At 53.1% G+C, this 12,297-nt stretch overlaps 4 protein-coding genes across 4 annotated transcripts; 2 read left to right on the top strand and 2 right to left on the bottom strand.

Annotated features, from left to right (window-relative positions):
- Positions 1 to 2,299: 2,299 nt before the first annotated feature.
- Positions 2,300 to 3,627, top strand: PG998_003699 (translocation protein sec63; the record flags this gene model as incomplete). Its single annotated transcript, XM_066870517.1, has 3 exons — positions 2,300 to 2,738; positions 2,812 to 3,371; positions 3,433 to 3,627. 3 exons carry the CDS (start codon positions 2,300 to 2,302, stop codon positions 3,625 to 3,627), a joined length of 1,194 nt encoding a protein of 397 aa, XP_066734267.1.
- Positions 3,628 to 4,180: 553 nt separating this feature from the next.
- PG998_003698 (Lysyl-tRNA synthetase- cytoplasmic) lies at positions 4,181 to 6,022 on the bottom strand (the record flags this gene model as incomplete). The annotated part of the gene is made up of 2 exons (XM_066870516.1): positions 4,181 to 4,245; positions 4,303 to 6,022. 2 exons carry the CDS (start codon positions 6,020 to 6,022, stop codon positions 4,181 to 4,183), a joined length of 1,785 nt encoding a protein of 594 aa, XP_066734266.1.
- Positions 6,023 to 6,871: 849 nt separating this feature from the next.
- PG998_003697 (Aromatic-L-amino-acid decarboxylase) lies at positions 6,872 to 8,494 on the top strand (the record flags this gene model as incomplete). The annotated part of the gene is made up of 3 exons (XM_066870515.1): positions 6,872 to 6,920; positions 6,986 to 7,148; positions 7,204 to 8,494. 3 exons carry the CDS (start codon positions 6,872 to 6,874, stop codon positions 8,492 to 8,494), a joined length of 1,503 nt encoding a protein of 500 aa, XP_066734265.1.
- A 281-nt stretch (positions 8,495 to 8,775) lies between these two features.
- On the bottom strand, positions 8,776 to 9,372 carry PG998_003696 (uncharacterized protein; the record flags this gene model as incomplete). Its single annotated transcript, XM_066870514.1, has 1 exon — positions 8,776 to 9,372. The coding sequence occupies one exon, from the start codon at positions 9,370 to 9,372 to the stop codon at positions 8,776 to 8,778; it is 597 nt and encodes a 198-aa protein (XP_066734264.1).
- Positions 9,373 to 12,297: the final 2,925 nt, after the last annotated feature.

Raw genomic sequence — 12,297 nt, 5'->3', positions numbered from 1 at the left:
GGGTTGCGGGTAGACGGGAAGGCTTACTATTATAAGGCTTCTCATCCTCAGGGGCGATGGAGCAGCACAAAAAAGAATGGGATATATAGTCGTAGACCTCGGTAACCACCGCATTGAATGACTTCATACTTCACGACTTCATGGCGCGTGACATGAAATCTACCCGGGAATCTAATGGGACCCAAATAGCACGACCAGCGGATCTGTAGGTGTTGAAGTAGATACCGAGAAACAAAGACGGCGTGCCAGTCACGCCAGGCATGCTCGACCGGATCCGCGAACGGCTTTATGCAGAAAAGTGTGAGAATAAGAATTACCTTCTGACCCTACCTCTTTTTTTCTTTCCAGGCTTGCGCAGCTGAGCGGGCGCAGGCTCCTTCTCTTGGGGCCCGACATTTGCATTTAGGATGCCAAAAAGGTCTCGATGACTTTGATGCTTGGATTCGGGATTTGATAGGCTGTGCGGCTTGGTCTTCTTCAACGACGGACCAACCATGGCGGTTAGAGGTTGGGGTGTCGGGAGCCTCCCATTCGCCGACCCACCCGGTAGTCGCCCTCGGTCATCTTACACCAACGAGTCGATGTCTGGGATTCTCTGCTCTTACAGGACTCGCCTGCCCACCCATTGCTGCTACCTCGCCACATAGTCCCGACAGGTGTGTCTCGTGTGCCATGCACATTGGCCTTTAGGAGTGGCCGCCCGTCAAATTGTTTCCAAACCAAGGAACATGGAATGCTCCGTCCGTTGCGGGATCGGATAGCGCGCGCAGATGATCCTCTTTCTGACAGACAGAGCTGGGGCGGAGTAGTTTTTGGGGCCACCACGGCCAAGGAAAGCCAGTCAAAACTTGCATCCCAGCAGCGACACTGCTGCGCGCTGATGCAGCTTTCCTCTGCCTAATGCGTACGTTCCCACAGAAATCAAGGCAATAAGGGAACGTTGGCAGTCAAAGACCCGTCCGTCCATGGTCTAGAAAGCCGTCCTCGTTGAAACGAGACAAGAACAAGGCCCTGCGGAATGCCGTAAGCAGCAGCGCTTTTGTTCTTAGTCATGGGGTTGATCAGTCAGTCAGGAACTAGTAGCGCTCGTAAAGGGCTTATGCGGTCCAAGGGCGGCGCCCGTGTCCCCAACGAGGCTGGGGAGGAAGGCCATAGTGGCATCATGTGTCTCAGATCTGACGTCTGTAATTCGCGCGCGGCGAGGGCATTCTCACAATAGCTTCGGCGACGGCGAAGAGTCGAAGACTAGGGTGCAGACCAGGCAAAGCGGCGGCCCTTGGGAGCGGATGCAGGGTACTCCGTAGAGATGCAAGGTAGACGAGAAGAGGGGCCAAGCGTGTGACGATGGGAGCCATCCACACATATTTTTGGAAGCGACACGACCTTGCTTGAAACAATCTGGAGATTGAAACAAAGAGCCGAAATGGGGGGAGAGAGCGATGGCGATAATAATAATAAGATTAGATTGACGTGAAGCACAGCGGCTAGATGCTGGAAGGGAACTGGGCCAATAGCATGTACTATTTCATCCTGGGCTGAAACGAAGACAACATAATTGTGCGTGTGTAGAAGCGTTGAACATCGGCTTCTAATAATAGTAAATGTGGCCCCTCTTCACTAATACGATTTCATTAATAGGCACGCATTTGAAGGCTGTTCATACGGGACTTCGACTCTCGCACGAGCTCATATCTGATAGCTGGAGATGGGAAGGCAATTATGTGTGGCGTCTAATCCAACTTGGATATTCCCGAATTGGCTTGAATGTTTTCCATCTCGGTTGAGTGCCTCTTATACTTGTGTTAGTACCAAATACCCTTGAGGCGCTAGGCCCTACTGTCCTAATAATGGGTAAGGAGATAGGCAGACGAACAACCCTCCTTCTGTACGGCAGACCCTGACGGGCTTTCTTTATTTGATTTCCCGTGCACTCGTCTGAGAGAAGCGGAAAGTGCCGGTCCAAAGCCGAAAATGACAGTGAATAGGTAATCTGACGTAGGCAGGTGCCTGCTGTGACTGGCTTGACTGGGCGATTGAAATTGAAGCATGAGGCTGAAAGTGGTCTGAACACGTTTCGTGTCCTTAAGCCTACGGGCCCAGTAAAATTTACTGTACCGCGCCTTTAGTTGCCAGATATCAGGTATTGAGCCGTGACTGTGCCTTTAACCTCGTCCGTCTCATTCAACCCAACTTTGGAAGCGCCATCCATTAATCAGTCGCACACCCTGCGCATTCGACCTAGACCGGCCAATTCAATTGCAGAATATTCATTTCCATTGCATCTAGCCCCGAATTCAAGATGGCGGACGAAGAGCAGCAGCAACCGCAGCAGCAGGAGCTGCAACCTCCGTCTGGGGAGGATGGCCAGCAGCAAGGCCCTCAGCCCGGCCAACCAGGAACAATCACCTTCCAGTTCCCGCCTGGTGTCCAGCCTACGCCCGAGCAAATCGAGATGATGAAGCAGAAGCTGGCTCACGACGCCGAGCAGGCCGGCATGACCATTCCTGAGTTCCTCGAGGAGATTAAGAAGCAGCGACAGCAACAGATGGAGGCCATGCAGCGACAGCAACAGATGCAGGCCCAGCAGCAGCAGGGCGGTCCGCAGCAAGGGCAACCGCAGCCTATTCAGCCCGGTCCTCCGAATCCTGTCGCCATTGCCATGGCCAATTTCCTGCGAGGCCAGACTCTGAAGCCCAGAACCTGCATTTTCAACGGCCAGCGAAAGGACATGTTCAAAGGTGCGTAGGCCTTAGCCTTTTTCATTTTTTCTATCGTATCATCTGAAATCTGTCATACTAATCCTCCCCACAGTGAAGCGTGCCCTCCGAGCCCTGCAGTCCCCCGCCTATGAGAAGGCCCGCAAGAAGAACCCCGCGCTGCCCGAGATCACGGACCGCGCCAGCCTTGAGAACGCATTCAAGCTTCTTCCCATGTCGATGTTGGCACTGCGAGTGAGCAAGATCGACCCCCACGAGGGCCACGACCATGCGCCGCCCAAGAAGGGCAAGCGCGTCAAGGGTCTTTGGACCGTCAAGATCGAACAGCAACAGGAGGCCCAAGACGATATGTACTACATCTGGTTCTACGAAGGTAGCCAGCTCATGCGCAAGGTCTACGCTGGCCTGGCCCTCGTCGTCATCTTCACCCTGGTCCTGTATCCCCTGTGGCCCCTCGTCTTGCGACAGGGTGTATACTACCTAAGTTGGGGTTTCCTGTGTCTGCTGGGACTGTTCTTCGCCATGGCCATCTTCCGTGTCATCCTGTTCTGCATCACCTACTTCACCAACTCGCCCGGTCTTTGGCTCTTCCCCAACCTTTGGGAGGACGTTTCGTTCATGGACAGTTTCCGCCCTGTCTGGGGATGGCATGAGGTAAGCTTACAAGCCCGAACACTTTCTGTTGATTGCGAACAATGCGCTGACCATTATACAGACTGTCAAGCAGAAGAAGAAGAAGTCAAAGTCATCTAAGGCCATGAGCCACGAAACGGCTGCTGGCTTCGCTGGCTCTACCGGACATGCCGCTCCTGCTACTGCAACCACGACCGGCACAGATACCCAGATCCAGACTGCGCCCCAGCAGCGGGCGTATGCGGCACCTCAGGTGGAGGAGCTGGACGACGAGTAAAAAGCACAAAAGGAGGAGAGTCAGATGCACGGCACGGCGTTTATGGAGTTAGAGAGTGGTCTACCTCGGACTACTCTGGGGGCATTTTTAGGCAGTGTAATGTGATTAGACGCGTAGTTAACTAAGTTACAGTAGGAATCTGGAATCCATCTGTAGATCATGAGGAGCGATAGCGATACATAGTAGTTGCAGCCGCTACCCATGTTCGGATACTTTATACTCTACGCAAGAATTTGCAACGCGCACTGGTTGCCTACGTTTCCCAATTTGCGTAACATGTAGAAAGCTTGGGTGAAATAGTTGAGCACTCCTGGCCTTTTTGTATTCCTTAAAGCAATGTTGCTACCTCCTTTTACATGCTGACCTGGGTTCAGTGTCGCTTCATATGCGTCGTCAACGCAACACACCGATCCTATCCTAGATGGTGATGGATCTTGGCTCGGACAACGGCATTTTGGTCCTCTTTTCTCAAAATGCTTCCTTCTATTTGTCTTGCAGCAAAGCAAGCAATAACGGTTTCGCGGTTCATCGTTATATGATTACAACGGACCGCTTATTCCGGCTTCATGGTTGGGAAAGCCAAGACCTCACGGATAGAGTAGTTGTCCGTCAAGAACACTGGGTTATTATCGTTAGCAATCTGGTAGAACACAGCCTATTGGAGGCTCAACTTACTGATCATTCGGTCAATACCCATACCCCAGCCACCAGTCGGGGGCAGACCATGCTCGAGAGCGCGGCAGAACGTCTCGTCTACCATTTGCGCCTCATCATCACCTTGGTCCTTCTGGTGTGCTTGTTCCTCAAATCGGAGACGCTGCTCAGTGGCAACGTTCAACTCGGTGTACGCGTTGACAATCTCCTTGGTGCAGACGAAAGCTTCGAAACGCTCACAGAGACCAGGGATGGCACGGTCGCTCTTGGCCAGGGGCGACATCATCTGAGGGTGGCCCTTGATAAAAGTAGGGTTGATACATTGGCTCTCCAGGAACTCGCCAACCAGGGTATCGAGCATTCTCGCATTGGTCAGGGGCGGTGAGCATTCGACCTTCATCTTGGCAAGCACCTTCTTTAAGAACTCGCCCGTCTCAGCGGTGTGCATCTGGTCACCAGCCGGGAACTTCTCGCCCGTCTTCTCCTCAAGAGCGGGTATCATCTCAATTCGTCGCCACGGGGCTTCCCAGTTCACCTTGTACTCCGTTCCGTCCTGCTTGTGGAAGGTTGTCTCGTATGTGCCGTGGAGGTGCTTGACGAGGCCGGACACAAGCTCTTCGGTCATGTCCATAAGGTCGTATACGTCGGCATAGGCCATATAGAACTCCAGAGTAGTGAACTCGGGGTTGTGTGTGAGATCCATGCTCTCGTTTCTGAACTGGCGACCCATCTCGTAAACACGATTGAGACCACCGACAACCAGCTGCTTCAAGTACAGCTCCGGGGCGATACGCAGGAACATGTCCATGTTCAAGTCGTTGTGGTGAGTGATGAAAGGCTTGGCGGTAGCACCTCCGGCAATAGCGTTCAGCATGGGGGTTTGCACGGCAATGAAGTCGCGGTCGTCGAACCACCGTCGGATGTAAGAGTCAACCTTGGCTCTGGTGAGGAAAACGTTACGTGCCTTATCGTTCATCATGAGGTCGAGGTAACGCTGTCTGAACCGCTGCTCGGGGTTCTTGAATCCATAGTGATCATCGGGGATTTGGTGCAGGCAGGGCGCAAGCAGAGTCACCTCGATGGCACCAATGGAGAGTTCACCCGAGTATTCGCCCTCGCTGGCCTTGCTCTTGGGGCTGGTTCGGGTCGCGAAGCCACGAACACCAATGATATCACCGCGGCGCAGGTCGACGTGTTGAGCCTCGAACTCGGGCGCCTTGGGGTCGGACTCTTGGGCTTGGGCAAGAACCTGAAGCCTGGTGCCCTCGGATCGAAGGTCATAGAAGACCAGCTTGGCGCCGGACGATCGCTTGACGTAGATCCTGCCAGCGAGAGAGACGATCTTGGTCTTGTCGGACTCTCCGTTCTTGAGGTGCTTGAACTCTTCGGCGAACTTGCGGATGTCGTAGTCGACGTGGAACTTGTGGGGGTAGGCCTTGCCCTGAGCGTGAAGCTCGTTGACGCGCCTCGATCGGATCTCGAAGTATTGGTTGGGGGTGAGCTGGCTTTCGTCAACAGCGCCTTCCTTCTTCTTCTGGGCCTGGGCAGGCTGTGTCTTTTGCTTGGCCTCCTTCTCAGCCTCCTTCTGAGCCTTCTTCTGGCGCTTCTTGAGTTCGCTCTTGGAGACCATCTCGCCGGTGGCCTCGTCGAGGTGGAGCTTGCCGACATCAGCAGCGACCTGGTCGGCCGCCGGGGCAGCCGGAGCAGCCGGAGCAGCAGCGTTTGCGTTTGAATCAGCCATATTTGCTTGGAGTGAGATAGAGGTATGAGGAATGACTGTTGACTCTACAAACCGCAACCCAATCTGACCCAAGAAATTGTGCGAGTCGCAAGTGACTCAATGCGGGACAATCAGCATTGCCCCGCCGGAATATTGTGTAGTTCCGGTGCGCTGCTAGGGTGCAATATCTTATCACTGGCCCCGCAGTCCAGTACTAATGATTTCAGTATGTAGATACTTCTTCGTACCTATTTGGCTACCCAATTGGCCAATCCCCGGTACCGGCTTTTGGATAAAGTACCCCAGCGAGCGTCGACTCATCGAGGGGCATGGTGGGGGTTGGCTGGCGCTGGTTTCAACTGCTACCACTCCTGAGCAAGAATATGAATCCACTGGTCACGATTCGGTTGGAATTTACCCAGGCTACCTTCCATCACAGCGCATGGTAAACGAGAATAGAATCCTCAGCCAGGCTTGCTGACACAGCTTTTCAACGTTAGACGCCACTGGGCCGCCACCTCTATGTGTTCCATCTCAAAGTCTGGTTTCTGGAGAGAGAGCGCTGCACACGGCTGGGTGTAATTCGCACAGTTGATTAGGATGAATGTAAGCAATGCCATGATCTGGCTATACCATCGATTCCATGTCGGGTTGCTGTGCCTTACCGTGTGCCCCGCTTTACTTGGTGTCCTTTGGACTTTGACATTCGATTTGACATTCTTACGCCCTTTGACGTGAAGCTTCCATCCGCCAAACAACAGCTCAGCATAACAAGCATAGCCACCTGGTACAGCTGTATATAAAGCTGTCTAGTTTCGTGCTCGAGCAAATCAGGTTTCGATAGGGGCCACCAAAACACATACGAACACAATGGATTCCAAAGAATTCAGAGAGGCCGCTATCTCTTCGATAGACCAAAGTACGACATCCCCCTTACAGTCTTACACTCAGCATCCGTGGATATTTACAACTAACCTGTGCCAGTTGTTAAGTACTATGACACGATTGAGGAGCGAAAGGTTGTGTCCGATGTTGAACCTGGCTATCTAAGAAAACTTCTCCCGGACCATGCCCCCGAAAATGGCGAGACCTGGTCTGATATCCAGAAGGATATCGAGGATAAGATCGTACCTGGACTGACGCATTGGTACAGCTATTCACGTAAAATGTCTATCATGTATTTTTCACTGATACTCCAATAGGCAATCCCCCAATTTCCTAGCCTGGTTCCCCTCTTCGTCGAGTTTTCCTGCCATGCTGGGAGAGATGTACTCGACGGCCTTCACTGGTGCAGCGTTTAACTGGATCTGCTCCCCTGCTGTCACTGAGCTGGAGACCATTGTTATGGACTGGCTCGCCAAGGCATTTGCGCTGCCGGACTGCTATATGTCGACCGGCCCTACGCATGGCGGCGGAGTTATCCACGGTACCGCCTCGGAAGCCATCGCAACCGTTCTGGTAGCGGCCCGTGACAAGTACCTCCGGGAAGCCACGAAGGGGCTTACTGGCGAAGAGCAGGAGGATGCCATGGCTGAGAGGCGCGGAAATCTCGTCGCGCTGGGCAGCGCGGCAACGCATAGCGCCACCAAGAAGGCAGCCATGATCGCAGGCGTTCGCTTTCGTACGATCCCCGTGCACGCCAAGGACAACTATCGGCTCACCGGCGAGAGCCTGCGAAACACCATCCAAGCGCTCTGGGCGAAGGGTCTCGAGCCGTTCTTTCTTACGGCGACAATCGGCACTACTGATACGTGCTCGATCGACGACCTCGACTCCATCACCGAGGTGCTCTCCGAACCGGCACCGGCGGGACACGGAGAGATATGGGTCCACGTCGACGCCGCCTACGCAGGCGTGGCACTCGTCTGCCCCGAGTACCAACACCTCACCAAGCAGCTATCCAAGTTTCACAGCTTTAACACCAACTTGCACAAGTGGCTGCTGACCAACTTTGACTGCAGCTGCCTGTGGGTGCGCGACCGCGCCTGGCTGATCCAGGCGCTGAGCGTGAATCTGGCCATCCTGGACAACTCCTACACCTCCTCGGGGCTTGTGACGGACTATCGGGACTGGCAGATTCCCTTCGGCCGGCGCTTCCGCAGCCTGAAGGTCTGGTTCGTCATTCGAAGCTACGGCATCAAGGGCCTGCAAGCCCACATCCGCAAGCACGTGGGGCTGGGAGAGAAGTTTGCCGAGCTCATGAAGACGCGGGAAGACCTCTTTGAGATCGTCACAGGTCCTCGCTTTGCCCTGACCGTGTTCAAGCTCAAGGGCCACGACAGCGCCGCCGCCACGGTCGACGAGCAAAACGCTCTGACTAAGAAATACTACGACAACGTTATCGCCGAGGGAAAGATCTTCCTGTCCAGTACCGTTGTCGGCGGAGCGTTTGCCCTGCGCCATTGCCCCGCCACACCTTTTGTCGAGGAGGTGCACGTCAAGAATCACTTTGAGATTCTGGTAGCTAATGCTGAGAGGACGTTGCTAAACTAGACAGCAGGGCTGCACATAGGCTTAAATGATAGATATATAGTCTCATAAATCATGCAAATCAACATATATTGATGTTTATAGTACAAATAGCGGTTAGGCTTGCGACTCATGCATTCATCCCTCAGGTCTCGCCATACACGCCCAAGTATGCCCGGTGGAGGCATTGATTGGGTATATACTCATAGACTTTATCATGTAATGCCCCTCAAAGATTATGAAGTATTAGTGACCAGACTCCTTCCTATCCATGGCGTTGTGCTCCAAAACAAGTATCTGTATAGTTAAAAAGAGTCCCGTCTGCAGCTGCGGCGGACGCTGCCATCCCGCCGGTCTTCATACCGATAATCGTTCCGGAAGTCCTTGTAGTCGTCACGGAAGCCGCGGTACTCCTCATATCGGTAGTCAAGCTTTCGCGGATCATCACGGACATAATCTGCCCTGTCACCAGCAGCATATCGACTGGAATCGCGACGAGGGCGGCTTCTACTATCACTGCCCCTGTCCCGCTCTCTTCTTCTGTCATCCCAATCGCCGCCGCCGCCGCGACGTCTGTCGCGACTCCTATCTTGTTGTTGTGGATCATCGTATCTCGAGCCGGATCGGGTGTCGCCTCTGCCCGCGCCGTACTGTGCCAGCTCCCGCTGGCGTCGACGTTCGCGGCGGTCTTCATCAGCCTTCTCTGCCTCGTCTTTCCGTTCCTCGTGTTTCCGCACTTGGTTGTCGATGTTCCAGACGAGACCGATGCCAATCGCTGCCAGGATGAGTGGCTCCGTGTAGCCGTAGCCATGCTGCTTCTCCAGCTCCTTGCGGCGGGACCGATTTTCAGGGTCCGCGCGGGAGGGCAGCAAATTCCGCGGGTCGACTGGGAGTTTCGGCATTGCGTTACGTATTGATGTGTGTTCGAGTGGACTGGGCTGGATTTGTGATTCGTCGTGTTACACACGATAACTTAGTCGTGCCGCGTGGTGGGTGCAAGTTAATCGTAGCTACTCGTCAAGAGCCAGGACGCATTCCACAGATCTGATATGTGCGACTATTTGGTTTAGATGGTGTTGTACTACTAGACGCCCTTGAGTGATTCGTTATATGAGTGCGAGAGGGTGTTTCGCTTCGTGGCGGATGCAGATAGCCACTATAAATGCATTGGATGTCTTCAAGATTGCGATGCCGCTTGGGTAGCAATTGGTCGTAGTCGTGGAGGGGGATGGAAATCTGCAGCAGCCGAGATGGTTGGGTTGGAGGAGGGTTGCTTAAGTATGGGATTTGTCTTGTGCTACAAACCGTGAACGCTATATAACCAACCCCCTAGCCCCCCTCCCAGGACTTTTGTCTTGGAATCCCGAAGTCTGGAATCGGGGGACTCACACGGCTGATTAGGTCTGATTGGTTTCACCGCCGAAAAACGAAACGTTCAATTTCATCATCGTGCGAATTTGGCAAGACTGTCATTTGACGACGTGGCTTGCGGGGAGGGATGCAAGATCGAGATACATACTACAGCTCCGGCGTTGTGATGTCATAAACCTGAGTGAGAGACACCGCTAGTCGTTCCTCCGGGATTTGGGATTTTGCATGGGTCTGGGGTGTGGACTCTCAGACTCTCGTCTCAGCCAGCAGGTACATCTCTGATTGGTTGTTGTCCAGCCCTGTAAGAGGATTTCGTTGCAACCAAACTGGTAGTCTCACTTCCCTCATGATTTGCCCGTTGTTAGGGGTTCATAGCGCGGCTGGCGCTCTCGGCAGCATCCGTCTAAGAAGGACTCCATCTCGAAAAGCTTGATGCTGTTGTTATGGAACTATTAATAACAACCGAACTGGTAACGACGGCCCGGCCATTGCGATGACGGAGATTTCTCTGCGGTTTTCGAAATCGTCGTCTGGCTGAGCAGCCACGACACACGAGTCGGAGCTTCACATACAGGATTGCTCATCAGCATCAGCACTTTCCAGATATAAATGATAGGTGGTTGATATGTCCAATGCATTTATTATTCCACTCAGAGACGCAAGCCCCCGAGCTTTTCGACTATTAACATTTCATCAAACAACACCCAGCATCACCACAAGAAAAGGCATTGATACCGACCTCATTTCAGTCCAACTTCTGTAATAGCGACATGTCATTCTTCACATTATCTTTGCCAAGCAGGGCCCTCACCCGGGGAAATGTGCAGGAGGAAGGCCTGACCCCGAATAGTCCAGGGCGACGTCGCGGTACTTTACCAACAGCTTTCTCGCATATCTAGGAGAGCAATGAGAATCACTCGTCAACCACCAGGGGTTCCGCCGCTCCACGTTTCCATCAAAACGCATTGACAAGTCTAGATGAGAACGTGCAGCCTGACGGGGGTCGAGAAGAAACAACTTTGGCGCCACCCCCCAAAGATGAACAGGGAGCAGAAGGATTGCACGAACTAGAGGCTGTTGAGGCTTGTACAACGGCGCCCTCAAGGCTTGCCTCAGGGCATTCTCAGGCTCGCGGTGCTTCGTCGACATATGCACGGGATGGAGGAATGCCGCCCTCAAGTAACCATGGCCGTTCGGAAGACACGCTCGCTCGTATCCGATTAAGCTCACTATCAAGCATCGAGCAGTTTTGTGAAAATCGCTTCGATCTCTCATGGACTCGCCCGAATTCTGCCGCCGACATTTTTGAACGAGGAATAAATCCCCAAATATTGGCGATGCGGCGTGCACCCGTGATGGAGTATCAATCGCGCAGTGACATCTCGCTCCCTTTAACGATACCGGAGGATTCATCGCCTATGCCACCTGTGCCAACATATAATCCTTGGCATATTGGTCCATACGAACCTCAACAGGACGAGCCTGGACAAGACGAGCCTGGACAAGACGAGCACGGACAAGCCTCGCATGGCTCGGAAGATAGGCATGTACGTGGTCGAGATCTTCTCGGGATTCGGAAGTGGGCGAAGGGTTTCTGGAAGTCAAGAGCGCGTTTCCTTCAAAAAATCAGATTGGGCAAAGCCAAAAAGACGACAGCCTCAAAAAACGGGCAATCGGGTAACAACGAAAGAATCGTGTAAAACATGTTTAAGTGTTTGGTATTGCGGTGTAATACCATTATATCAATGCCACCCAATATTCTATGCCCCGATTATGTCTTCTCTCTCTCTCTTTCTCTCCCCCTCGGCGACACAGAAAATGATCTTGGCTCTGTTTGCCGAGGACGTCGGGCCATCACGCATGAACTTACGAGTCTTGCTCGCCTCTCGCTTTTATGCGACCTAAAACTCCGAGACTGTAGGCGTGGTCACCCACACTAGACGAACCGATGATTCCTAGACAGGGCTCCTGGAAGTTCTAGTAAGCATTTAAGGGGATTGATTAGGCTTTATTCAAATGTCGCTTGATATGCAGGGCCGAGCCTGATCATTACCACGATGCAAAGTGTTCTCTGCCTCTGCTACTAGAGTGCGAATTTAATTCGGGTTATTTGGTGGAGGACTCCTACCTGGTGGGGTCCGGAATTTGCCAAACCGCGCCTTACCCAACATTGAGAAGGCAGACAGACAGATGTGAGTCTGAAAGACAACATAGCCATGATCGGGCGAAACCTGGTTCCGACATCTAACATTGACCGTCTTTAGACATATGCTTCGACGACGTTTGACGCGGAAATCTAGAAACCACACTTGGGCGTCTGGGTTGAAAAGGGAGTTGTGACACTGGCTTTTCTTGCTTCGCAACATACTTCCCTCCCGTTCAACAGCACCGTCAGCGCGCCCTACCACCCACTCGCTAATACTGTTGGGTTGGTTTGCCAACCGGATCGGGGATGG

This window comes from Apiospora kogelbergensis (assembly GCF_038363985.1).
Source record: "Apiospora kogelbergensis strain CBS 113332 chromosome Unknown utg000002l_segment0_segment0, whole genome shotgun sequence".
Taxonomy (NCBI): domain Eukaryota; kingdom Fungi; phylum Ascomycota; class Sordariomycetes; order Amphisphaeriales; family Apiosporaceae; genus Apiospora; species Apiospora kogelbergensis.
The sequence above is the reverse complement of the archived record's forward strand: the minus strand, read 5'-3'. Positions and strand labels throughout refer to the sequence as shown.